This window comes from Dicentrarchus labrax, unplaced genomic scaffold (assembly GCF_905237075.1).
Source record: "Dicentrarchus labrax unplaced genomic scaffold, dlabrax2021, whole genome shotgun sequence".
NCBI classification, from domain to species: Eukaryota; Metazoa; Chordata; class Actinopteri; family Moronidae; genus Dicentrarchus; species Dicentrarchus labrax.
Window position 1 is genome coordinate 10,646,435 of NW_026136707.1, and position 27,647 is coordinate 10,674,081.

At 39.7% G+C, this 27,647-nt stretch overlaps 3 protein-coding genes across 3 annotated transcripts; 2 read left to right on the plus strand and 1 right to left on the minus strand.

The window, feature by feature from the left end:
* Window positions 1–29: 29 nt before the first annotated feature.
* rbfox1l (RNA binding fox-1 homolog 1, like) lies at window positions 30–15,368 on the minus strand. Its single transcript, XM_051405284.1, has 12 exons — window positions 14,963–15,368; window positions 8,606–8,842; window positions 5,085–5,264; window positions 4,714–4,767; window positions 4,529–4,621; window positions 4,373–4,442; window positions 4,231–4,290; window positions 3,997–4,132; window positions 3,869–3,908; window positions 3,717–3,784; window positions 2,911–2,992; window positions 30–2,807 (listed from the first exon to the last, which is right to left on the minus strand). The coding sequence occupies exons 1-12, from the start codon at window positions 15,047–15,049 to the stop codon at window positions 2,763–2,765; spliced, it is 1,152 nt and encodes a 383-aa protein (XP_051261244.1). The 5' UTR covers window positions 15,050–15,368; the 3' UTR covers window positions 30–2,762.
* A 949-nt stretch (window positions 15,369–16,317) lies between these two features.
* On the plus strand, window positions 16,318–18,485 carry rps9 (ribosomal protein S9). Its single transcript, XM_051405285.1, has 5 exons — window positions 16,318–16,416; window positions 17,034–17,146; window positions 17,234–17,356; window positions 17,531–17,717; window positions 18,222–18,485. Exons 2-5 carry the CDS (start codon window positions 17,050–17,052, stop codon window positions 18,397–18,399), a joined length of 585 nt encoding a protein of 194 aa, XP_051261245.1. The 5' UTR covers window positions 16,318–16,416; window positions 17,034–17,049; the 3' UTR covers window positions 18,400–18,485.
* Window positions 18,486–18,713: 228 nt separating this feature from the next.
* mboat7 (membrane bound O-acyltransferase domain containing 7) lies at window positions 18,714–27,181 on the plus strand. Its single transcript, XM_051405482.1, has 9 exons — window positions 18,714–18,835; window positions 19,909–19,988; window positions 20,909–21,038; window positions 21,416–21,542; window positions 21,653–21,809; window positions 22,194–22,389; window positions 23,398–23,550; window positions 23,690–23,866; window positions 24,700–27,181. The coding sequence occupies exons 2-9, from the start codon at window positions 19,913–19,915 to the stop codon at window positions 25,109–25,111; spliced, it is 1,428 nt and encodes a 475-aa protein (XP_051261442.1). The 5' UTR covers window positions 18,714–18,835; window positions 19,909–19,912; the 3' UTR covers window positions 25,112–27,181.
* Window positions 27,182–27,647: the final 466 nt, after the last annotated feature.

The following is a 27,647-nucleotide window of genomic DNA, read 5'->3' on the forward strand; positions in this document are numbered from 1 at the left end:
TTGAGCAGGAAACAGTCTCAGAACCTCAGTCAAGTTTTTCATTAACTTTATTGTGAAATGTTATAAATACTGAGTGAGAGGCACCTGTAACACAAAACATACAAGCAAGAGACTAGCTTGGCTGCTTGATACAATAAAGGCATTTCCTTCCAGATTTTTCCTTTCATGCGACACATTGAGCTGACACATTTGAGGTAAAAGTCATGAAAATGAATTGAATGGTGTACTTGGAAAAATACAAAGGTTAGTTTTTAGGCAGAGAAATGAGAAAAACTTAGAGAAAAGTTGAAATTAGAGAGGAAAGGATAGAAAATACAGCAGTAAGCAAATATAGAAGAAATGAATATGTTCAAATACATGCAATCAGTTAAAAGAATAGAGGATTGAGTAATGCTGTTTAAAAGGGGGAAAATAGGCAAATAAAGAAAAGAGGAAACGGCAAGAAAAAAGTTTAAAAGCTTTATACAGAAAACTAAATTGAAAGTGGAAAAAGAATCAAAGTAAGACGTTTCTGCATAAACCACTAAGGGAAGTTTTAAAATACAATAAAGTGTTATTTTACTTGACTTCATTAAACCCCATATAACAACATTAGTTATAAAAGCTACTTTAAATATAATTACAAAGTTTTATCGTTAAAGGTGAATTAAAAGCTACAAATCTACAGCTGTGTAATTCATCTCAACTGCACAGTTTGAGACTTCTTACAATTTGATTTGTCATGAAACACAGCCTGGCTGTCCAGTAGGAGGAAACTATGAAGAGCAAAAGAGCAACTACAGAGGAAAAAGAAATGAGCAAAAGTAGAGCTCAGAATTATAAAAATAAACTAAAGACAGAGAGAAAACTAAGCACTAATGAGCAAAAGAGCAAAAAAGCTAATTTAATGACAAGAAATTAAAGCTATACCTACAAAGTATACAGGAGCAGAAGAGAGAAAATGAAAAGAGAAGATTTAAGCAAAAAGAGAGAAAGTCATAAGCAAACGTTGCAGCCAATCAGAGAGAAAATATTAGAGTTAAAAAGCAGAAAGAAGATTAAAGTCTATGGCAAATCTTATACTAGTACAACTACTAAAGAAAATAAAGAACTCAGAAGAAAAAATAGAAAAGACAGACAGACGGAGGCTGAATTTCATGAATATGCGTTTCCTGTAGTGGTGCAGAGAACGACTGAAGGAAGAAGAGAGAAGAGCAGACTAGAGGGAAAAAAAGGAAGTGAGCTGACAAGGAAGTATGCACTGAAATGAGAAAAGAAATACAAGTAGGAAGCAGAGTAAATACAAGCAAGGAGTAGAAGGAAAGAGGCTGCTTCAGTTTCTCTGTGAGGCCTGATGGAGATTATGCTTTTACATTAAATTTTATGGCCAATAAATCACAAGTTGTTGCTTCTAATGCAGCAGAAAAAACAACCATGTGAATAAGGAGATGTGAAGAAACAAAAGATGGGAAATGTTACGAATCAATAAAGGACAGAACAGGAAGAGAGAGAGAAAACAAGTTTTATTTAGAGGTAAACATCAAACACAGCAGAGAAAAAGAGTGCAACAGAAACAAAGACCAGGCCAAGAGGAAATTATCAACACAAGTAAAGGAGGCGTTCAGCAGTTCTGAGTGAAGAATAGAGAGAAAATACAGGAAAAAGAGGACAGTAAAGAGTGAAACAGGGCAACAGTAGAATACACAGTGGGCAGTTGTATGAGATAAGATGGGAGAAGCAAGCCTTTGAGCGAGGCCTTTAATCTTCACATTGTGTAGTAAAGCCAACAACAAAAGACTGCTTCTTAACTCCAACTCCCAGCTGTGAATTTTGTATGACTGTGTGGATGTAAAACAGGGGTTTTTTTTTTAGAGCAGCTCAGGAAAGAAAAAAACCTCCCTGAAGAAATAACAGAAAGGACTAGAAAGGTAACAGGCTCGTCGGACAGTGAGATACAGAGCCACAGAAAACTATATTAGTTAGGATTCACAGGAAGAAAGGTGAAGAGAAAGAAAGCCCACAGACACAAAAGCGATAGAGGATTAATAATGACAGCTGTATATTAAAAGCTAGAAATGTATGAGAGGTAGATTGTTAGAAAGGCAAATAAAACGACAAAATGAAATTCCAGCTACATCCAGACAAACATTAGTTCTGCTTTTGTAATAATGATACCAGTGTCACAGCTGTCTCTCAGTCGGGAACAATAACCTCACTCATATGCTCTCACGCACACACTCACTCACACACACACACACACACACACACACACACACACACACACACACACACACACACACTCACACACACAAACACTCAAACAGAGATTTTAGTAAATAATTACCATCAAAAATAAGTCATTTAACATTGCACAAAATGTTCTTTTTTTGTACAGTTTGACCCGTGAAAAATCCCAGATATTACTCACAAAATAAAATCTTTCTCACAGTATTTTCAGACCCCCCCCCCGTAGTGTGAGCCATCTACCAACACTCTTTAAATCCAGAAAACAATTCAGCAACTGTTTATATATTACACAACACCCTCTTCCAGGTGCTAAGTATTCATCAGTCGAATGGGCAGTAAATGGGTCCTACGGTATTTACAACTTCAGTCTGTTTAGTCTCTCGAGGAGAGGTTGTGATGGATTCGGGAGGTAAAACCATTTCCACATTTCCAAAGTTTAAGGATCTCACAATCTGTCCTGCAGCGTCCACATCAGATCAGCCAATCCCAGAGTTCAAGAGAGACGTCTCTAGCTCCCCTCCCACAGCCGGGGCGGCTCAGTATGGGGTGAAGCGGTTGTATCCTCCTCTGTACAAACTGGCCTGTTGACAGAAGCAGTATGCCAGGTGTGACCAGGGGGTCGTTCTTAACACGGTGTAACATGAGAGCTTTCAACAGAGGCTGGCTGTGTATGTTCTGACTCACCATTGTACCAACGCCATATGTTGTTGTTGGTCCAACTGAGTGGTGATAAGGGTCTGCAGCTGTGGTGTAAACCCGTCCGTATCTGGTCAAAAACATGAGAAACAGATGTGAATGTTGTTGTCTGCAGTAGCCAGGATTTTTAGACAGGCTGAGGTCATGAGTCTAACGTGACCTCAACCTCCTCATTAACCTTCTTTATTTATTCATTTAGCTGCTCAATTATATATTTTTTATAAGTCCCCCCCCCCACAGTGGCTTTCTCCACACTCTTTAATTACATTTTGTTTTAAATGTTGCCTAAAAGTAGTCAAAGTAAAAGAAACGAAAGTAAAAAGCTGTATTATTTAATGTATTCAGATGTGTTTTTCACTCATCTTAAAACTTTTTACTGCCAAGGATCCATAAAGTATTTTATATATTGTTGTTTCGGTACATTTCAATTGTAGCCCACAAAATGGCAGTTGTGTACCAATTTGTTAAAGTTTCTTTTACACAATAAAATGTATATTTAAAGCATAAAATCAGTCTCTTACAGACAGAATTTGAAAGGCTCAAAATCACTTGTGAAATGTTTCTGTTTGCAAGTGAAATTATCCCAAAAACCACATAGTAAAAATGTGAAAGAGCATGTTGAGGCAGATACTAATACTTCTGACGCAGTTGAAAACTAAACTAGGCTCTCTAGTGTATAAAGACAATAAACACAGCCATAAATCCTGATACATAGAAAAGACTCCTCATTCTCTGACTGTCACACCAGAAGTAAACACTGATTCGAGGACTGTGTGTGGTGCTGATGTGCCTACCCATCACTGTAGGTTGCTGTGGCAGCAGACGCTGATTGAGCCACTCTGTAAGCTGTAGGATAGCCACCCTGCACAGGAAAAATAAAATAACATGAGTACGGCTACAGCACTTTAAAATGACTTTTAATGAACAAATGTGTACAGCCACTTACATAAACTTCTGCTCCGTACAGTCCATCCTGATAAACCACCCTGATAAAAGTAAAGAGCAATATTAAAAGGTTTACCAGTGAATGAATATTACAGAACAGGCACTTGTACTTGGTCACAGATGTCTTACCCGGGGTAGGCGGGCACAGCAGCAGGTGTGGTTGCAGCAGAGCGAATCGTGTTGTAGACGGCCCTGCCTCGACCACGCAGCGCAGAGCCCCGGTAGGCCAGTGTGGGAGCTGCTACAGGGTATGGGAAACTGGCAACTAAAGAAACAGAGAGGAACAAATTGTAGAAAAAGGGGATTGCACAACGCTGGTGATCTAATAACAATAATAGATCAGTGTCACAGAGAGGAACTTACCTGTGTAGAGTTCAGGTGCGTACATCGCCCCCATGACAGGGTTGATCTTCCATCCAGAAGCTACAGAGAAAAGAAATGAGAGTGAGTTTCTCTTCCACCAGATATAAACAGAAGCCTCCCAGAATCCAGTGCAATGTCTTACTTGAAATATCACCATTCACAAGAGGCGTCTGGGGCTTCTTGGTCACTACTCTTGCAGTGGCATTGTTAACCTAGGGAGACACAGAACAGCACATAAAGCACAATTATGTAGAATATTAAAGTGGAAACGTACAAATAGCAGGAAATTCTCCCTCACCTCGATCTTTCTCCCTTCCACAATCGTCCCATTCAGCTTTTCTCTTGCCCGGTCGGCCTCAGCTGCACTTTCGAAGGTGACAAACCCGAAGCCCTGCAAGTTCACACAGCCATATTGTTTTTAATATTCTGGTTTTGTTCATTAAAAATCTTCTTCTAGTCTGATAATATTTCTGTGATGCTCACCTTGGACCCCCTCTCATTGAAGATAATTTCCACATCAAGGATCTTGCCAAATTGCTGAAAATGTGAGAAAAGTATTTAATTTGACTATAATAGATTTAACTTATACACAGAGGAGATAATTTAAAGGACCAGTGCGCAGGATTTAACTGTTTAGTTGCTGAATGCCACTCCCTCGCCATTCTCCTGTGTAGGAGAAACTTGCAAATACAAAACACTGGCTAACACTATAGCCTTGGTTTGTCCATTCAGGGCTACTATAGAAACATGGCAGACTTCTTATTTTCAGGTGATTAAACCCTAAGGAAACCATACCTATGAATATTATATTCCATTTTTTTAACAGTATAAATTTGTGATAGTTAAATTCATACCCCAAACATCTGGCGGAGGTCTGGGTCTCTGAAGCGGAACGGGATATTGGAGACGTGGAGGCGTTTCGGTTGGGCCTTACCTGACCCCTCCTCATCACTTCCACTTCCTGCTCCGCCCCCTGATGATACCGACACGCTCAGAGATTGGGGGTCAGAGGTCACAGGGGCCAAAGCATCCTCCTGACAGTGAGAAAGTACGAAAACAGGAGGAGGAGGAGGAGGAGGAAGCGAGCATGTGGATAGAAGAAGAATGGACAAGAAGGAAGAGGATGTGAAAAAACAAACAAAAACAGAAAGATGGAAAACAAAAGATGGAAAAAGAAAGAGTATGAATGGGATGAGAGTGAGTGTGAGGAAAAAACGGGGAGAGGGCATCAGTAGAAAAGCAAAGAAGGAAAAGGAGGGAAAAAACCATAAAAGTCAGTTCAGAAACCGTATTCTTCAACGTCTTTTAGAGAATTCTGTTTGTGTAAAACTTCAGTTGCGTAAGCATCACATGGCATTAGGCAAAGAACATTTTCATGAAGTCAAGTGATTCAAACCAAAGTTCAAAGAGCATTCAGCAACCAGTGATCCCTCTCAGGCAAATGTGAGGCATGAAAAGGGCTCCATTTTAGTGAGGCGTCTCTGAATACATGCCTGTCGGAGTAAAAAGACTAACAATAAACAAATATGTCTGAAACTAAAACTATTTTTGCTCACTCAAGCTGTGACAAAGAGAGTTAAATAAAGTTTTAGCTCCCCTGAAAAACAAGAAAGACTGCAACTTAGTGCACAAGTATTATCATATTATCTAAGCAGTTGTAACAATCTGTAAAATACATATAAAACTATGCTAATATTAAGCTAATTAAAATTGCCCCATGCAGAAAAATTCAAGGCCTAATGTGCCAAAACCAAAACATTCACTATCCCACAATGCACCACGATGCTAGTGTGTGCACGGGTATGTGCGTGTATGTGTGTTGGTCAACCAGCGTAAAAAAGAAAGTAATGTTAAATATATGTTTTTAAGACAAATGAAGTCCAAACAAGAAAATTAGAGAGTAAAAAGGTCTGCAAGGAAGTGAGAGCGGAGCGCGTTGGAAAAGAAACATTAAAAAGCAAAGAGTAAATTACAGGAAAAATACTGAAATGTGAAAAAAGTGGCAGTCCTTTATGCAGAAGTGAAGATTTGAGTATTAGCATTCTAGTATCAAGAGGCAAATAGTGTAAAAAGGCCTCAGTGCAGCAGTGAGGAATAAAATTAAACCAAAGTAAACAAGGCAAAGAATGTGCGCAAAAAGCTTGAAAAGGAAAGAAGGGTGATGGGGGGGGAAAGGGGGCAGAGATCAAAACTGAACGTTCCACAAGGGGTCAGTCTGGGGTCACGGTGCTGCTTTTCTGCCAAGGGTTAAAGGTCATTTGAAAAGGGGGCATAATTAATAAGTTGGGGATAGACAGAAAAAGGTACAGAGACACATTCACACAGGGGGGAGCGTTTTACACACAGGCCACTGGATTACGCTACGCTGGCTTGCCTTGGCTAACTACTGTAGACAGCATCACATCCACGCACGCACACACACACACACACACACACACACACACACACACACACAGACAGACACACAGACACACCACAGACAGGCTACAGTGGAGGGGAGTGGGAGACAGGGAGAGAGAGGTTGAGTTGGGTGGTGGTGTCATGTCACGATGCAGAAATGTGTTTCTGGACCTGAGCGATATTTCAGAGGGGGGAAAGGGGGGTCATCTGGTCAGCCTCCCCCTTTGACCCCCTCCCTCCATGGCGACGTCTCAACTTTCTCCGAAAATCAGCACGGACCCAAGTATGTCAGGGGCTCTAGTAATAGAATATATAGATGGGGCCACAAAACACCATTTATGAGAGTAGGAAGAGAGATGTGCTGCAGCAGGACAGAGCAGACTAAACACACTCCGTCCTTATCATACTGGATGTTTTCATACCTGAAGGAGATTCGATATCCGTCTAAATGGAGCCCTAAAACCCTGATTATCTTATATTTCAACCTGTTTCCAAATTAAATCCTATATAATCAAAGAATCTAGTGTATGGAGAACACCAGAGTCTAACGTGTGCTGCATGTTAACAAATCCTCACAATGACAATGCTAATATGCTGATGATTAGCAAGTATGATGTTTGCCATGTTAGCGTGCTAATATGCTAAATCCTGGTTTATCCTGTCAGCATGCTAACATTTGCTCATTAGCGCTAAACACAAAGTAGCCAGTGGCTGAGGCCGATGGGAATGTCTTCAGTTTTGAATGTCTTCAGTTTTGAGGTATTTGGTTATTAAAATGTCCTGAAATTATGACCTGATGATGGCGCTAGAGGTCAGAGGATTACCAAAGTCATTAGTATTTATCCTCTAGGGCAGTGGTGGCAAACTGGGGTTCGGGGACCAACAGAGGTCCTTGAATGGGTTGTTGGGGATCCCCAGAAAAAGTACTTATATAATAACTTATATCACATTTTTTTGGACACTGGAACAGCAACAGAAGAAATGGGGTTGGTTGTTTTTATTGACTGACTACAAATACTTTATAATCTTGAAGCCTAGAAATAAAACAAATATTCAGAGGGAATTTGTTGAGAAAAACTAGGGGGTCCATGGTCTAATCTATATCTTTTGTGGGGGTCTATGACATGAATGATTTTGGGAAGCCCTGCTCTTGGGCCCTTGAATATGCGTAGTAAATTCTATGGTAATAGTTATATTTCAATCAAAACAAAAATGTGAACCTCTCCTGGCAAAAGTAAATGTCTCCGCAAATTGTTAAGATATTTCTGTCTGGACCAATTTGATTTTATAAAATACTTGGAAGAGGGTTTTTTTTTTTATTGGAACCAGGTTGAAAAGATTTTACTCCACAGATGTTTCCACTTATTTAAGAAACAAAGACTTTAAGGACATAATTGCAGACAAAATGGCACCATATGATTACGAAACAAAATGAACTTACAACTCATTACTAATCTACTGAAACTATATTTCAATTCACTTTTCCCACTTAAGCAAAAAGGAAACATTAAACCATTTTGTACCTTCTAGTTTTGATTTCTGGATTGGATGAACAAGCCAAAAACGTGACATACAAAGTGTAACACATGTAACTGTAAACTGTCAATATCAACACAGATTTCACAGCTATACTCTTGAAAGGTGATCTGTTTTATTGCCTTCTAAAGAAGACACAGGGGAGAAGGAAACGTGGGGATTTATTTTCAACAACAAATCCCAACTCAGCTGCCCCCCCACCCCCCCCACCCCCTTTGCTGTACTGAGTGTGAGCGGCATCCCCGTACATGGACACAACAGTGGAAGTGGGTCTCTAAATATAGAGGGAAACTCTATCTGGCCATGTTCCTCTGATAGGACCTACTGGTGTACCTGCAGCAGCGGGGCTTCTTCTCACATTAACTTACTGAAGATCATATTTTATTGGGGAATGAAATTTCTTGTCGGGATGTGAATTACTTTCTCAAACTGTTCTTACCGTGTTACTGGATGCGAGAACCTCCGCCCCTTCGAGCTGAGGGCCCTGATAGATTCTGAGTTGGGGATGTTCGGGGTACTCTGAACTGGCATGTGCAGAGCTAAAATCAAGAGGTGGGAGTCTGCCTGCAGACGCTGGCGGACCCTGACCTGGCGGTGGGTAGGAGGGAGGAGGGGCGTAGACCTGAGGCAGGGCAGGGTCGCCGCCACCGGGGCCGCCCTCCTGTGTGGGGCCTCCCTGAGGAAGAGAGAGAGGAGAGAGAGAAAGAGGAGAGAGAGAGGGAGGGAGGAATCAGTCACTAAATGACCAGACCAGGTATCAGATGTCAGAAGTGTAAACAAACTAACCACTATGTTGTTACTGCTAGAGCTCTTCTGCTGTCACCATAATACATTGTTTTAATTAATAGTTTATGATGAATAAACAAACATCAGATAACACACGATGTTGAAAAGTACCTCTGCTCTAAATGTCCACAGGCTTGTTTAAGCTAAAATCTTTAACTGCCAGTAGTGGAAAGTAACCAAGTACTTTTACTCAAACACTTCACTGCAGGTATAATTTTGAGGTATTTTACTAGATTATTTCCATTTTCTGCTGCTTTATACTTCAGAGGGACATGTGACACTTTTACTCCACTGCATTTATTTGATTTGAACTGATTAATAACATAATAACACAGAATCACTAAATAAAGCATGATGTATTATTGTAGGTTAAGATGAGATACTGTACAAAGCAAATAAAACTAGCTTCACCTTTACCAGCTGCAGCAATGAAAGTGATAACACATTCATGCATAAATAGTTATAATCCAGTCATATAATATAAATTATTCTAAAACTTGACAATTGACAAATTTTACTTTTTTCACTTTATATATAAAGTATATCCTGATGCCATTCTAACACTTCTGTACTTTTACTGAGTAAGTAAACGTTTGAATGGAGGAATTTTACTTATTTCTTCTATCTTATTGCTACTTTTAGTGAAGTGAAAGATATGACTAACTCTTCCACTACTGCTAACAGCTAGAACTGAAACAATTGCCAAATAATGTTACATCCATTGTAAAATTTACCTTTTTTAGACGGTTGGATAAAAGAACCAGGGACATTTTAATGGACATTTTAAACTATTTCCTGACATTTTACAGAATGAATAATTAGTTAATTTGAAAAAAATATTAGACCATGTAATGATGAACATTAGTTAGTTGCAGCCATACTTAAAGCTATAAGAGGGGTTTAAGTATGCGTGTCTCAAACCATGACTTAGACAAACACTCTACAGCCTCATCTCAGTCAAATAACACTGAAAATACAAACAAATGTTAAATCCTTCGAGTAAATGAGATAATTAAGTTGAGAAATGTACATCTTAGCACACATAAAAACAGATCTAAACTGCACAGAACCAGAGAACAACCACACAGCCTTGATACAAGTGAATTACCCGACTAGGAGCTGAAAGCATTGTCTTACCCCTTCACTGCATTCCTCGACCTCTGATGCATTGTTCAACAACTGCAGCATGTTTTAATGCCAGCTGACCACCCGCCTACTGCACCATAAGTTCCACTCATCCACCAATCACATCCAATGATTGCCAGAGCAAAAGGCACCAGGGGGCCACACCAGCTGTGGTCATCTGTAACTGTCAATCACCTCACCCACCCACCCCCCACTCACACTGCCTTCACTTTACACACTCATGAACACACACACACACACACACACACACACACACACACACAACACACACACACACACACACACACACACTCTTTAGACTGCAGAGCTCGTCCTCCCCCCCCCCAAGATGAAGTGAATATAAATGCTCCTTCAGTTGCGAGACAGTATATCACGCTAAAGGTCGACTCTAAGAATATCACGTTTGGAAGCCGACGTGGTTTCATTGCTTTTACGTAAACATTTTTAAAACAATATATCCCAATGTTTCCCCTCATGTGGAATATGTTTGGTTGCCTTTCAAATAAATGATTTTCTCTTCATTTGTGCTTTGTGTTCTGCCCTGTGTAACATCTGTGGGATAACTAGTGCTGTAAAATATTTAACATCTGCTGCAGAACAGTACTTTAATTATTTTCCCAGTAATATTTGCAACTTCATGCTTAAATGTTTAAGAATTATACACATTGCTTTGTGGGCTGTAAAGAAGAAGAACAACACAGATAATCACAAAAAGTATATTTACTCTAGTGCTGTAGTCAAATGTAATTAATCAAATTACTAGTTCTTTATTGTTTAGTGTATCTTTCTAATCCTTTTAGGTTAGGTTTTTAAAATCCAATCCTGGAAAATCCCCAAATTATTTCATAATCAATATGACACAGTGAGACTGAATTCCCCTCCAGCGTACATAACAGTGTAATAAGGTACTTTTGAAAACATTTAACTACTTTAGGAGCATATTTTTGAACGTAGAACTTTACGGTTAAAGGAACAGTTTAACATTTACCACTCTCATGTCGCAGCCAGCAGCTGGTTAGCTTAGCATAAAGACTGGAAACACAGGACAACAGCTAGTCTACAGTTTTTACACTTTGGATTTTGCACGGAAACAAATGAGGCATAACATTGTAATTAGTGAGCTTTAAAGGTGCTGCCAGATTTGTTGTATTTATCTTTATGCTAAGCTAAGCTAACTGGCTGCTGGCTGTAGATATGGTATTGATCCGTTCATCTCATATTTCCCCAAAAGGTCAAACTGTTCCTTCACTCAAGCATGTTTTTTTATTTGCTGTATTAATAGTTTTGCATAATCAAAGGATTATAGACGTTATTCAGTCTCTGTATCCTGACTGACTGTTAAACTTATATCTACGTGTTGCCTTACATCCAAAATACCAGAAGTTTGTCAGCCAGCTTTAGGATTTAGAAGGATTTCTCATAATTAAAAACTCACTCCACTATCATTTCATAACCTCTCGTGTATCTCTCAATCAGCTGTTGCTCACAAGAGGTGTGAAAAATTAGAGATATGTAGATGCAGTACAATAAAGAAGTATAGTTGAAGGAACATTCACTACAGGTCAACCCCTTGAATCAAGTTCTTTAACTAAACTCTCCAGCTGGCTACATTTACATAACTACATCAGACCTCTGTTGTGTTATTCTCAGCAGAATATCAGCAGGTTGGACTGAACAGATTACAGAACGTTTTCATTCCTCAGTTTGTTACAGGGATCTGACGTAAAGCATCCAGCCTGTGTGTGTTAAGACCTGTGTACTTCAAGCACTGAACGTGGAGGAAAGCATTAATTACACTGCAGCTATGTTTGTAATATTTCATCATAGTAACCTACGAATGTTTTGCTTTCTAATGGAATAATTTGTTTTGTTGTGTATGTTCTGTACAGTACTTATAGGTACAGCTTTGCTTTGAGCTAAATAATAACATCAGCATGCAAATATACTCACAATGGCAATTTCTTAAGCAGGTATAATGTTGTCAGTGTCAACAATCTTAGTTTAGCTAACATTTGTTCATAAACCAGTAGTAATTCAATTCAAATGTTGATGATAATGCTAGATGATGGGTCAGAGAGGATAACCTTAGTTATTACAATTCATCCAGAGGGAGACATGAATGTGAACCTCATGGTGTGTTAAAAGGGTTTCATCCTTCTAACACACATTACACACACACACACACACACACACACACACACACACAACATCACCGACACTTGAGCCATGACACTAGTGAGGCTTGTGAAGACATACTAGAAATGTAAATTCATTTCAAGTGAAACATTACGAAGAAGAGCCTACTCCTACTCTCACGCTTGTTGTTGTCATTCTGTCTAATTGTGGAAAGTACGGCTGTAAGGAGGGATTCTCTGTCACGCCTCAGCTCAGCCATTCGTGGCAGCGCTAGCTACAGTATCATGCTGGAACATGTCTCCAAACACTAACTTGTGCCTGTATTGTCTCCCATTTAACTCGAGACACAACCGATGTGTGACAGACAGATGAGTGAAGATAAGACAATCTGATATCGCCACCATTTCCCCTCTCTTGTTGTTATATGCCCACAGATTGCAACTATCAGCCTGATTCAGTATCACAGTGTCAGCAGGCGGACAGACTTTGTGTCCCCCCTCTCCTCCTTGCAGGCTTTTTTTGATTTCCATTTGTTCCCTCTTTCTCTCGTCTCCCTCCTCAGCTGTCAGTGCGTGGTCAGAGGTCAACGACTCTGAGCCAGGTGCCTGCTGGGACAGCTGCCACGGGATTTACACACACACGACTCTAACTGCAGATGTGGCCTTTTAGTGCTGGCCAAGTTGCAAATGTTGCCTAACACGTAGCTTCTTAAATGAAACCAAATATTCCTCTTTCCACCCATTCATCCGTTAACTCTCTACATCCTGCTTTCTTCTATTTAGGTTCCTTCGATAGCATTTTAAAAGATATTTCTGTCTTTTATTAGGTTGTTAATAATGAAGAGAGATAAAGGAAGAGAGACAGTTAAGACGAGAGAAACAGAAGGGAAAAAACTGACATGTGACAAAGGTCCCTGACAGGATTTCAAACAGATGCTACGCTTCAATCAAACAGAAATGTCTGTGGAAAACCGCTGAAGGAAGACTCCTTCCTAGAAGATATATTGTTTTAAAGTAGTAAAAAGTTTGGCATGTGCCAATATGTTTCAGAAAATATCTCAGTCTTAAAACTCAGGCCTGAAACTCTGTTTTAGTTCCAGTCACCTCCAAACCAAGGTCATTATATATTATATTATATTATATTATATAACTAAAAACTAAAACTAGGTGTGAAAAAACATTTTCGATAAAAAAACAGACTTTTAGAAAAAAAAATAAAACTATCTGAAACAGTATTAAAAAACAAACTAAAATAAAATACAAATGTACAGAGGTGTCTTTAGTTTTAGTCAATTTGGTCACATTTATCAACACAACCAACATGAGGAGGCATTGGTGCTTGGTGGTTTGTTGAGACTGTGAGTCAATTTGTTTGTTTTGTAATATCTATTCTGATCAATACTAACACTGAAACTAATAAAAACTAAACTGAAACGAACAAACCCACTCTGGAAAATAACTGAAACTAAACTGAATTTTAAAATAAAAGAAATAAAAATAAAGAAAATACAAAACTATAAAAACTCTATGACAAATAACACCTCTCTCTGATTTACATATGCCCTACGCTCTACATATTCTTAAATAATAAATGAATATGAACATTATGTTCAAACAGGTAAAACACTCAATATTTGAATGCACAACAGGCAGGTTTCACACCTATTTTAAGTACAGCTGACTGCAGACAACAAGATAGGTTACAGAATCTCCTCCTGTGATTATCTGCTCAGGAGAGAGAGTGCTAAAAATACAGCTGGTGTGAAGCACACAGACAAGGTAGAGAAATACCAGATGCATTGTGGCATTAATGGTATGTCAGGGACACTTTACACACACACACACACACACACACACACACACACACACACACACACACACACACACACACACACACACACACACACACACACACACACACACACACACACACACGTACAACTTGCTGGCACCACTGAGACCACTAGACTAAAGATAACCCCTAATGTGTCCTTACTATTAAATGAATAAGACCTTTCATAATCAGCGTACTTTGCCCAGATACAATCAGGCCTCACTGACTGCTGCTTTGCATGAGATATTCAGACACTACTAAGTAATTTATCACCTACAGGAATCAATAACTTAACTTACTTTAAACTAAATTATATGTAAGATGTGACTCATTAGTTCAAGGAAATAAATGTCCTTTGGTTTCTTCTGGTGAGTTAAACATGTCTCTCCTCACTGGGATATGTTGTCCTGGTTTATGAGCTAGCTGTTAAGATAAACACTCATTTAGAGCTGAAAGGGATAGTCGATCAACAGAAATAAACAGAAATTGATCATCAAGTAATCGTTTCTAAAACTTAATTGGTTTCAGATTCTTAAATGTGAATATTTGCTCATTTCTTAAATAAAAAAGATTAAACATTTCAACGTGACAACCTGCAATTTGCTGATAAATTCGGAAAATAATCAGTATATTAATTGGTAATTAAAATAATTGTTAGTTGCAGCCCTAAACTAATTCAACTGTGCATTTTGTTCAAATGTGTATCCATATAATAACACATCCAGTCTTATTTTCTACCCCTGAATCCTGGGTCACCTCAAATAATGACTATAAAACTCCCAGATACCTGACAGACTGGATATTTGATGATACCTTCTTGTGAAGATAAACATGTATGTGCAGTAACTGAGAAGATGAGAGACTTTGTTTACAGAGCAAGTTAAGGAGAAATTACCTGAACTATGCTGGGGTAGCATGTGGTTGTCTGTGGGTAGACAGGGAGTCCATAAGGCTGGAGTATCACAGTGGGTGAGGAGAGCATAGCCCAAACACTACGCACAAGGAGACAGGGAACGGTGGAAGATGGGAGGAAAAGGAGAGCAGGGGAAAAGGAAGGATTGATATGCACACAAGAGAGCTGGCAGTCAGGCTGGAAAAAAAGAGGAAAAAAATCCCAACAAGAGAAAACAGGAGATCCAAGAGGGCGAGGGGAAAGAAAGTTAAGACTCTTATTTAACCTTGCAGATTAGTCAAAGAAGAAAACACAAAGAAAGTCCACAAAATAACCGACGTCCTGTCCGGAAAAGACAGGATATAGAGCACTGAAAGAGAAAGCAAGTGAGCTTCTGTGTGTCCATCAGTTGATCATGCAGCCTGACAGACAGAAACACATGCTCAGGGTCCCATTTCAGAGTTATATAAATAGTCACCCATGTCCTTCTCTCTGAGTTTACCACCTTACCACCCTCAGTCTTACACACTTTGTCATGCAAGATGTCTCACTACATGTCACACACTTGTACAATAACCGATTATTCAACAGGAGGTCAGTGAGAATACCCTGAATCCAAAAGCAGGTCATTTGACTCTTTGTGTACCCCAAAAGTTGTACGTCCCATAGTTTAGACTAACAGCTGAAAGTCTGTCATCATCTTCAGGTATTTGACAACATGAATCATATTTATGATTCACACACATCTGCAGGTCAGTAGATAGACTTTATTGATCCCACACTGGGGGAATCCACTTGCTACAGCAGCTCCAGATACAACAGAACAGGTAAGAAAAGTAGATCTTACACAATAAATAAAATAGAATAGAAAAAAAAAAACAAGATTTAATGAAAAATAGAAATAACTAAAAATAAGAGTTGTATGTAGCTACAATATATACAGCTAGATACAGCTTGTATACAGATGTGATTGTTTTTGGCAGATTGCACCGGTTACAGCAGGAGGTAGTGGCATGGTGTAAAAACAACACAACAAATATAAATATATATATATATACAGCAGACACTCAGCGTAAATATAATCTATATATGTATATCAAAATATGTATGTGAACTGTCCAGTACTAATAGTGCAAGTATTGTATTAAATAGTGTAAAAAAAAAAAAAAAGTGACAGTGATAAGTGTTGACAGATGTTACAGAGACAAACACTGCTACAATAAGTTAAAAAACACACACACAAACAAACAAACACACAAACAGTATATGTGAAGCTACCTCGACTGGTTTGCACCTGTTGTTTTCTGTGTGACCAACAGAGTGCGACAAGACCTACATTCAAACTTCCGTTCGGGCGCAGAGGTGCATGATGGGATATGTAGTGCGTAAGTCGGCCCTATAAGTAAACGGCAACTTCCTTTAACGTCCTCTTTACTGCGCGAGCCTGAGCGAGACAGGTACGGACTGCCGCCCTCATGCTACTTTACAACGCAAACATGCCGCTTTTATACCGTTTTAGCGACCAGGAGCCGTCGGACAGTGAAGGGGAACACGGTTGTTCGACCACCGATAATATTTTGTAGTAAATTGTTGACGGGAACAGCTAATTCAGCTAAGCTAACGCTAGCTTGTCACATAGCACAACGTGGTGCGGTGCAGATGAGGCCTAGTCGTGAGGCAGACACACACATTTACATGATTTATTACAGCTACAAAACTATTTAATTAATTGCACTGTAGCGGTTTAAGTGCTCGGGAGGTTTAGCAGCGACTCAAACGTTAATACCACATTGAATTAGGATCCACGGTCCTGTGATAAACTACATTTAAACTACTACTATTCACATGAGGGTATTTTGAGGTATATGTCAGTATGCTTTAGTCTTGTAAAATTCATTTGGCTGCAGTTTGAAGGAAAAACTCTTACATAATGAAGTTCATTCAATCTGAATAGAGATTATCAGTTTATGATTATAGTCTAGTTGTAACTGCTGCTGTGAATATTTTATCCCTCTGTTGTGCATTTATTATTTTTACTGTATAACTTAATGTCTGTAATGTTCTGATGTTGCAGGCACTTCTAAGCCGCCATGCCCGTTGCCAGAAGTTGGGTTTGTCGCAAGACATATGTCACCCCCCGCCGTCCCTTCGAGAAGTCCCGTCTCGACCAGGAGTTGAAACTCATTGGTATGTTGTGTTTTATTATACACCATTGGGCAGAAAACGAGGCTGGAAAATGAACTTTGATTGTTTACTCTCCCATCTGTTTTAAAGGCGAGTATGGACTGAGGAACAAGCGTGAGGTGTGGAGGGTCAAGTTCACCCTGGCCAAGATCCGTAAAGCTGCCAGAGAGCTGCTGACTCTTGACGAGAAGGACCCCAAGCGTCTGTTTGAAGGTAAATTCAAATACAGGCTTGATCAGTATATTGGCCGATGATTTAACTATCACTTGTCAGACTTTTCTATGGTGTCAAGAATTCCTCGTGAATGAGGCCATTGTTATAAAATTGCCACATGCTCTGTATACGTACCTGTATGTTTTGGTAAATGGCCGCTGTGTCGTCTTCCAGGTAATGCTTTGCTCAGGCGTCTGGTGAGGATCGGTGTGCTGGACGAGGGTAAGATGAAGCTCGATTACATCCTGGGTCTGAAGGTTGAAGACTTCTTGGAGAGGAGGCTGCAGACACAGGTCTTCAAGCTGGGACTTGCCAAGAGCATCCACCATGCCCGTGTCCTTATCCGTCAGAGGCACATTCGGTAAGCTCTAAGGCTCCTGTGGAACAACAGCAGATAATAAAGGGGGTCGCAGTCTTCTGAGAATCTCTCAATGCTTCCTCTTCCATCAGAGGACCGTCAACTTGTAATGCCGTCCGCTGAGATCAGTTAAACTTTTCAGCAAGGTCAATTCGGTATCAAAACCGTATACCTTGTCAGTAAACATTGCCCAGAGCCAATCCTGCCGCAGAGGGCTGGGACTGTGCCACTGAGGTGTGGTGGCTGTCAGGTAAGGTATGGGGGATTGCACCTCGGGCAATTACAGTGTTCACTACACCTCGTGTTGTGATTGTAGCAAATACTCAGGCTGATGATTTAAGCTAATATGTTCAGATTTTCTGTGGTGTCAAGAATTCCTCGTCAATGAAGCCTGCAGTAAATTGATGGCACTAGCCCATCTTCATGTTTAAAATTTACTATAAAATATGTGACATGGACTTATTTGAGTGTTTTCTAAACTCCTCCCCTCGTTATCTGTCTTGGCAGTGTGCGCAAGCAGGTGGTGAACATCCCATCCTTTGTGGTTCGCCTGGACAGCCAGAAGCACATCGACTTCTCCCTGAGGTCTCCGTACGGTGGCGGACGCCCGGGCCGCGTCAAGAGAAAGAACGCCAAGAAGGGCCAGGGTGGAGCTGGAGGAGCCGACGACGAGGAGGAAGATTAAGAAGGATGACGTCCAGGGAGTGTGTGCGGATACTTCCTGTCCTGTCAAAAAAAATTTCAATAAAAATGTTTGGTCTGACCAGAGAACTGAGTTGTATTTGTTTTTCTTTAGAATAGAAGTTGTAATTAATACTGTCACATAATGAAGTGCATATAAAAGGTGTAAATATAATTACAGCATACTAAAGGAAGTGAGTCACTTCACAAGCTTGAAAGCCTGCGGTTTAGTAGTGTAACTCTAAAAGTCAGAATGGTACAGTCCAGCCCCCCTTACAGCTGGAATGGTTCCGCCTACGTTCACCACGTGACGTCATTTTACATGAACCAGGAAGTGAGCTGCTCCTGTGCTAGCGGTGTGAATGGGTCGTTGGATGTACGAGCTTTATTCCCGGAGACCGGAGCGTGATTGAACCGCGGTGATTGAACACGTTATAAATGTAAGTAAGAGGAAAGCGTTTAAACCAACGGTCGCTCATTTTAACGGTCGCTCTCCGGTGATAGCTGCCATGGTAACGTCTGCACCGCTATCTTCACTGGCTACATACCTGTACTGATCAATACATCCACACTGCGCTTTAACCTCTCACAACCCGGTATTTGCTGCTGTTTTTAATCATCTATCACGACATTATAAAGACGGCCATAATCTGTGAGCTTATGTTGCTGTTAGTTTAAAGTGAAGTCACCTGGAAGAAGCTTTTTGAAGGGAGTGATTGTGGACGCATGTTGGTGAGCTTTGAGCTGATGTTTTAAGTCCTGAGTGAATTACACTAAACTCATTTATACTTTATAACTTACACCTAATGGAAGTGCTCAAAGAAGCAGCTGTTTGCCCCAGCTTTCTCCTGTGGCACTGTATTCAGGAGCAGTAAGTTCCCGCATGCTGTTCCGTGTTATGTAACGTTAATATTGGCGTGTGTTGTCCTTTTTGCATTTCGTCTCTTCATCAAAGCTTTTATCCGACCAGCGTTCAAACTAATGTCTGCAGCAGTGTTAAAAGCTGCTGCTGCATGTAACTCACCGGAAATGTCCTCAGTTGAGAAGTTATTGTGAAATACACCCTGAAGATTTTATCTTTATTGTGGCTGCGTAAGTTACATCTCACAATTACAAATGCAAATGGTAGATAAAAGAAATCTTTTAATAATAAGACATATAAACAAGGTGTGGCTGCAAAAAATTGCCAGTGAGGAGAGAAATGATTCATGGAAAAACAGACAGTACTAATAATATTTCCTCAGACTTCAGTGGTGTAACTGTGTCCCAACCACTACTTTTGTATGTAACTAGTTTGCAAAATAATGTGTACTAACGTTACCTACTAATAAATGCATATGTGATGCAATCTCCATAAAAAGAGCACTTGTTAGAATGGATTCAGTTGCTTTCATTGTGTCCGTCGTGCTTTGCTCTGTGTGTTCTTCACTCATAATTAAGGATTATTTATTAATGATGTGTGTAGTTCCTATAAGAGAAAGTCTGGAGCTGATCTGTGTGTCTGTGCCGACAGAGAGATGTCTCCTGATGAGCTGGTGTATTTGGGAATTCTTGCTGCTTCCATTCCCATTGGATTCCTCTTCCGTTACCTCAGTGAGTATTTCTATCGGGTTAGATTTCTAACCCAAGTTACAGACGTATATGAATTTCAAACATAAGAAGCAACATTTTTAAATGTTATTTATTTTTCTATTGGCTAATGCTGTTATGTGAAATAAGATTTGTCTTTATATTTGTCCTCTAAAAGGCACAAGCTCCTTTCTTACAGTTGTTGCCTTGTTTTGCATTGTGGGATTTATATTTATTCACATACAAAATACCAAACAGTATCAATTTAACATTGTGTGTGTACTAAAGAGGAGGGCTGCTCTTCATCTACAGCTTCAATCCAATGATCATACATATCCTGAAAGGTGTCTAATAGGATATGGGACTGTTTCTTTATAGGAAAGCCTCCTCTTCTATGAAGGGATGAAGAAAGTGGAAATCTTCTTAGCAGTCTCTGCTCCATAGCCCACTATTAAGGATTAGTGATGTTTAATCTGGTGTTTTGGGAGACTATGAATGATAGTGAAAGAAGACTTTAATTAATCCTTTCTTTTGTTCAGGGGTTTGTGCTCTTTAACCTGATGTGAAGCCTGTGTGTATGCTTCACAGCCTCAGTCTCGTGTTTCTGCGACTGCAGTTTATATATTTATTTATTTATAGATTTTAAAAACATTTTTCTTCACCTATCAGATGTACCTGCAACGCTAGCTCTGACTGTCCGTTATTGTTATGAAAACATGTATTTAAATATGTAAGAGGTGATTGGCAGACCCCTGTATAAAGTGTAAACACATGTTTTATGAGTCACAAAAACTGCTCTCCATACTGTACACTTTTGAGAAATGTTGATATGCCTGCTGTGTTTGGGGTTGCACCAGCCCATTTATATCCACATCCTTTATATGTGTGTGTGTATAACTTCTTGGTATATGTAGCTTAATTGTATGTTTTTTCTTTCACTTCAGGTCCTCCTGTGAAGCAGGGGGCAGCTCTTCTTCTGGGCCTCTCTATCACCATCACTACCTGTCACATTCACACACTCCACTCTCTGGTGACGGTGATTGGAACATGGATTATTATAAAGAGCAGCTGGCGGTGAGAGACGAATATCTGTGCTTTTACCAAACTTGTTTCACTGTATGTTACAAACGCAAAGTACCAAAGTCAGGACAGCAGGCCTGAAAGGTATTTTTATTGATCAATCTGCCAATTAAATGTCAATAAACAGACAAATGCTCCCCACACTTTCTCAGACCATGAGATGATGTGTTGAAATTGTATTGTTTTTGCCTTATCAACAGTCCAAAACCCAAAAGTATTCAATGTACTATCATATATGAAACTTGAGAGCCAAAGAGCCGATTATCAGAATACCCGCAGATTAAACAAACACCTGTAACACCCTTATTACAGTGTTTACTGATGGTATGGTGCAGACACAACATGTAAACCCATGTGTCTCTGTCTATAAGGCATGCCCCAGCACTGAGCCTCAGCTGGACCTTTCTCTACCTCCTCTTCTTCCGGATGGTCACTTGGTTCGGGCTGCCACCACCGACGCCTTTTGCCAATGCTGTCCAGCTACTCCTCACTCTCAAGGTATGGTGGATAAATTGCTGCTGTAACAAACAGTCTTTACAGGCTGTGTGAGTCTTAAGAATTTGTGCGTCTTTGTTGACTTTTGATGTATCTTTCTGTTTTTAACTCAGATGGTGAGTCTAGCCAATGAGGTGCAAAGCTTCCACATAGAGAAGAAAAAGGAAGTGAGCTCTTTTGCCAAGTCTCCTGTCATTGGAGGTCTGTCTCAGGAGCCCTCTCTCTACGACATTCTGTCCTATAGCTACTGTTATGTCGGTATAATGACCGGTAAGTCTGTGGAAACGTCTGTCACGTGTCAGGATTATGTTTGTGTGCCAGCTGGTTATATTCATGTTCATTGTTGTTGATGTTGATTTGCTTTTGCATGAATTTTAACTGTTGTCTCTCTTTGTCTCACTCTCCGCTACTTGTCCAACATTGTGTGAGTCCACATTGTTTTCAGTATTATTTAAGATTACTTGTGGTTTTCATATACCTCTTCTCTCTTTTTATCTTCTTACTCCCCTCTCCTGTCCAACAACACCCTCTCGTCTTTTGAACCACGCCGTCCTCTACTGCTTCCTTTTGTGTCTCGCATTATTCCGATTTTCCCTTTTTGTCTATCATTGTCTTTTGAACGCTCCTGTATCTCATCCCTCCATCTCCCTAAAGGTCCGTTCTTCCGCTTCCAAACGTACTTTGACTGGCTGAGGCAGCCGAGCCCTCAGGCCCTGCCTGCCTGGGAGCCGTGCCTGCAGCGTCTAAAGCTGGTTCCCGTCTATGGCGCTCTTTTCCTGGGCGTCAACTCCATCTTTCCACTGGCCTACGTTCGCACAGAGGAGTTCCTGGATGAAAACTTTTTCTTTCGGTATTGTTTCAATGCATTACTGCCCTGATAATGTCAGTTATAGGAGTTGTGATTATGTAGTCATCATCATATCATTATTGCATCATTTATTTGTATTAAGATAGTAATAATAGATAAAATGAAAGTGTGAGCAACTGCATACAGTACAATAGTATTAGTTAAAATACTAAGAGAAGAATACATTTAATTGAATTTAAAGGTGCTTTATACGACTTTCAGACTAGATGTCTCACTAGAATACCAGCAGACAAAAACAAAGAGTACTGCGGCCCACCAGACTCTATTGACAAAAACAATCATTTTACCTCCCGGTTCATAAAACACACGAAAAACAAGATAAAACTCACCAAAGCGGCCTTTGTTAGTCTTTTCACTGTTTCAACAACAATCAACAACTCTGCTTTGATTAAAATAAACCCTTAATTCACCGAGTTATTTGACAAAAACAGCCATCTCAGTCACTCTACTCAAAGCCCACAGTTGCACACAGAGAGATTTACATGCACTAACATTCACGCTCAACCGGATCGGGGAAGTAAACAATGCTCAGGGGTCAACACAGGAAGAGGGAGTGTGATATTGACATGTCATTCTCTGCTAAGGACAACATCACTCTACTACATATTGACATAGCAAATAGTTGTTGCTGGAATAACCTATTTTTTTTTTGACAAAAGAATACTATGTACTTATATAGTCAAAACTATTTTTTAAATGTGGTGAATAATATTTTTGAATATTCTCTACATTGTGCTGGGAGCCAGTTAACTTAAACTGCAGTAAACATATTGTACAAAGTGTAGAATATAAAGCATAGATGAAATAAATAGAACAATGCTGTGGATTAGGAAAGTAAAAAATGATTCCTATCAAGTCAGAGGTTACAAACTATGGAGGGCACAGCACTTATTTAGGGTTGAATGTCGTAGTAATGTCCCTGCAGTTGTTTGATAAAGAGGAAGAATGTACTTTACCTGTCGCTCTCCCTGTTTCACCCTCTATCACCAGGTTGTTCTACATGATAGCAGTATTCTTCGTGTTCAGGATGCGTTTCTATGCAGCGTGGTGTGGAGCTGAGGCGGGTTGTATCAGTGCCGGTCTGGGCTGCTATCCAGAAAAGGCACAGTCCAAACCCGGAGGAGGACCCACTGTCACCTACAGGTACATTTTCACAGGACTAACAAGTATTAAATTAAATATTAGAAGAGGATGAATCAGTTATTGCTCACTCATGTTTTCGCTGTTGAAAGTTTGTATTTATGTCAAATTGTTTTCTCTTTTTCTGGATTTTTTTCCCCAGTCCCGACCCCACCGCTGAGGAGAAATATGACTTCAAAACCATCCAGAACATTGATTGCTACAATACCGACTTCTGTGTGAAGGTCCGTCATGGCATGCGTTACTGGAACATGACGGTGCAGTGGTGGCTGCATCACTACATCTACCCCAATTCCCCCTTCAAAGCCTACACTCTCAGGTAAGTCTTTATGTGTGCAGCAGCTTATTTTACAAGAATAAATGTCTGTGTGGTGTGTTTGAGTATCAAAATGCCTTCATGCGGCCTCTGCAGTGAGATAAAATCTTATCAGCAAGTATCTCCAGATTTTAGAGCATTCTCTCTTGTTACTAATCAGCTTGGATCTTTAAATGGGAATTTCCTTCAGGGAACCTCTCATACATAATTTTATTTCAAGTCACACAAAAGAGAACTGATTCTAGCTAATTCTGTTGTTGGCTGATAAAGTAAAAAGTTAAATAATAAGCATGTTAGTTATTGTCACTAAATCCCATGAGCAAATAACCAAAACCAACATTGTTTCTCAGTTCTTCTGTGGAACTTGAATATGCAAATCTTTTTTTTAAAAAGGTCACAAAGATATATTTTTATTTAAAAGAAAGTCTTATAATAGCTGGGCACTGTAGTTTATAGCGAACATTTCTCAAGTAGGAGTAAATTGTGCATTTAGGACTGTTTTCAGTAATGAATTTGGTTCATTAGTGAGTATTTCCAGCAGCAGGATGGTGTTAGAGGGAGCAATTGAAAACACTGTCAGTGTTCATAGTAATGGAGGAACAGTGTAACATTGTGGCTCATTCGTGTGTTTTTAATAGTTTTTGGATAACAATGGAAGTTTATGGCACAGAAAATAAGCTGCAGATGGGTGACAATTTAAAGGAAAGACCAACACAATCCATCCTGATGTAGCATTTTTAATTTGTAACCTCAAATAAATCAAATGACAGAAGACAGAAACCCTCACAGTGTTGTGTCTGTATGACTCATCTCTCCTGTTTGTCTGTAACTCGCAGGGCTGGCTGGACCATGTTCATCAGTGCCTACTGGCACGGACTACATGCCGGCTACTACCTCTCCTTCCTCACCATCCCACTGTGCATCGCAGCCGAGTCCGCCATGGAGGCCTCTGTCCGAGCTAAACTGGGTCCCCGGGGACAGAACATCTTCGACTGGGTTCACTGGTTCTTGAAGATGAGGGCCTACGACTACATGTGCATGGGCTTCGTGCTGCTGAAGGCCTCTGACACCATCAACTACTGGACGTCCATCTACTTTATCATGCACATCATCGCCGTTTGCTGCATAGTAGTCGGCAGGGCCCTGAAGGGAGGGAAAAGGGAAGGTAGGAGAGGGGACAAGGAGGAGAAAAGAGAGGGAGAGAGAGTAGAAAATGTGAAAGAGAAAACCGGAGAAAAAACAGACTGAATTGGAGGTACAGAAAAGAACTGGTTGGATACTTTTTTGAAACATGAGGGGGAGTTACTTCAAGAACATAATTTTCAGCATTGATCGCACCAACTCTCTCTCTCTCTCTCTCTCTCTCTCTCTCTCTCTCTTTCTCTCTTTCTAGCAACAGGTCCAATTAGATTTCTTTTTGGGGAAAATGTAAAAGTGCAACTAGATTTTTATTAAAAATGCAGTAAATCAGATGAAAGACATGTAAAATACCATTTAAAAAGGTTACCACTGGAGACGTTGCTGTGTGTACTGTGAACACTGGGAGAGGAATATTTGAGCTCAATGAATGTTACTTTTATAGTGTGAGTGGCAACTGGGGTGTAAATAGGTAATTCACTTCCCTCATCTGTGCGTCTGTATAGTACGTGTGCTTTCAATTTCAAGACACCATGCCCAGTTTAAGTGAACTGCATTTACTGGTCGGAATGAGGTTGTTGAAATGTCAACGTCCTTCTTTTTGTAGGGTGAGTCAAACAATAACCCCTCCTGATCTTTTAAATAATTAAAAGAGAAGCAAATTGAATGTGATTAAATTGGCACAGTTTCCATAAGCAACAAAACATTCCAGCACTATTATGTTACTGTACAGTTCGATTCAACTGGAGTACAGAATGAATAGATTGTGATGGAAAAAACATTATGATGGTATCGTCATTAGGGCTCAGCTGTCACATGTGTGATGATACCAGTCAGATTTCTCTGTGTGTGAGTGTGTGTGTGTGAGTGAGAGAGCATTATCAAAGTTTTCCAGTTGATTAATTTTACAGAACTAATTAACATTGCTGCCATTTGGCATCTTAAAACTGCACCTTGACTGTTTTTGACCACATTAAACAGTAAGTAGAAATATGTTTGTGTGATAGTTAAATACATTAAGTTGCAATGTAAAAGTAGAATTTGTTATTTGTGAACATAATTTCACTTTAAGCAGAGAAGTACAAGCATCATGGTGCACGTTAAAATTCAAACTGGTTTACGTTTAAAGGAGCAAAAGAAAGTCCTGACAACATTCGTATTGCAGCATAATTACATTCTTCAGTGTTTTAGGATTAGTTTTAAGTAACCTCAAATATTTTCAGCATTATAACTTTTCCCATTTTATGTGCTCAACATTTTTGTGTTTACTTCCCTGATCCAGTGAATCCAAAATGCTTTTCTCTGTTTGGAGTGGTTTTTTTTGTTTCCTCACTGTTGTTTGCCTGCCTGTAAGCGATTCAGATCATATCCAGAATATTATGCACTGACGTCTCTATAGCAGTGTTGCATTCAGTGAAGAGTGCGCCATGTGAAAGATTTCACTGCCAACATGTCTGTACTGCCATCATGGACCATTCAGGGTTGGGACCAAACATTTGTTACAAAAGGTTTCACATCGTAACTACAAGCTGCCAACATACAGCGTGAATAACTGCACAGCTAGCGCTGGGAGATAGGGTTGAAATCGTGCATGCAAAAGTGATGCATGCAACATCATTTACACAATAATCAAAGTGATGTTTAATAAACTGCAGTACATGTGACTAAACATTTATATTGTCAGCAGACATTTCTGGGATGATCTCATTTTGTGATAATATCTATCACCCAGCCCTAACCTCAGTACACTGTGTATTAGTTGAATAACAGAGAGTTCCTTCACTCATTCCTGTCTCAAACTGTGATAACTGTACTGAATCTGTTTTATATGAGCATGACTGACAGCAGAATTGAAAGCTCTTATCTCCCGATGTGTTTTGTTCTCCAAATGTTACTAGATAATTTGGGTCACAAATTGATTTTGTGTTATGCTTCTGCCTTTTACCCTCTCTGTGCCAAACCTCAACCCTTGTTATAAAATGGGTCCCTTTGTTTTTATTATTACACGGTGAAGGTTGTGATGGTTTTAGACCTTCTGTTGACTGCTCGTCTTCAGACTATTTATTTTTCAGCCTTTTTTTGTCCGTTTGGGGTTGTCCTTGGCTTCACATACTGTACCGACTGTAACACTCCCTGCTTTGTAAAAGTGTTACTTGTGGAATACATATCAACATTTCCTCACCTCACTTGTCTTTTCTCTTTTTAATATCTACCTACTGTGATTATCTATTAATTATTTGTTAATTATGAGGCTTGTTATTAGCTTGTGGAGGTTATTAAGATAAAGCCCGGGAGTAAAGGCTTTCATACATCACATCTTTTCAGTTGTCAGACTGGGAAATCATTAACTCTCCAGCAATAGAGAATGCAAACACACCTGCAACCACAGCCGTGGGTTTCAGTTGAGCTAAGAGCCAGTATATGTGGTTAACTAAACCCCTTTGATAAAACATTTTGTGGCTAGTGAATTCATAATATAAACTTGAACACATTTATATGGTAAAGTTAATTTGTTCCCATTATTGGAACAATTAAAATTCAGCAAAATAATTTCAGTAGACTCAAAGACACTTCTGTGAACCTGTTAATAACCCAAAATTACTTTGTTTAACTCGTTTGCTTGCTCTGTTCTTCTTTTCTTCTGGCT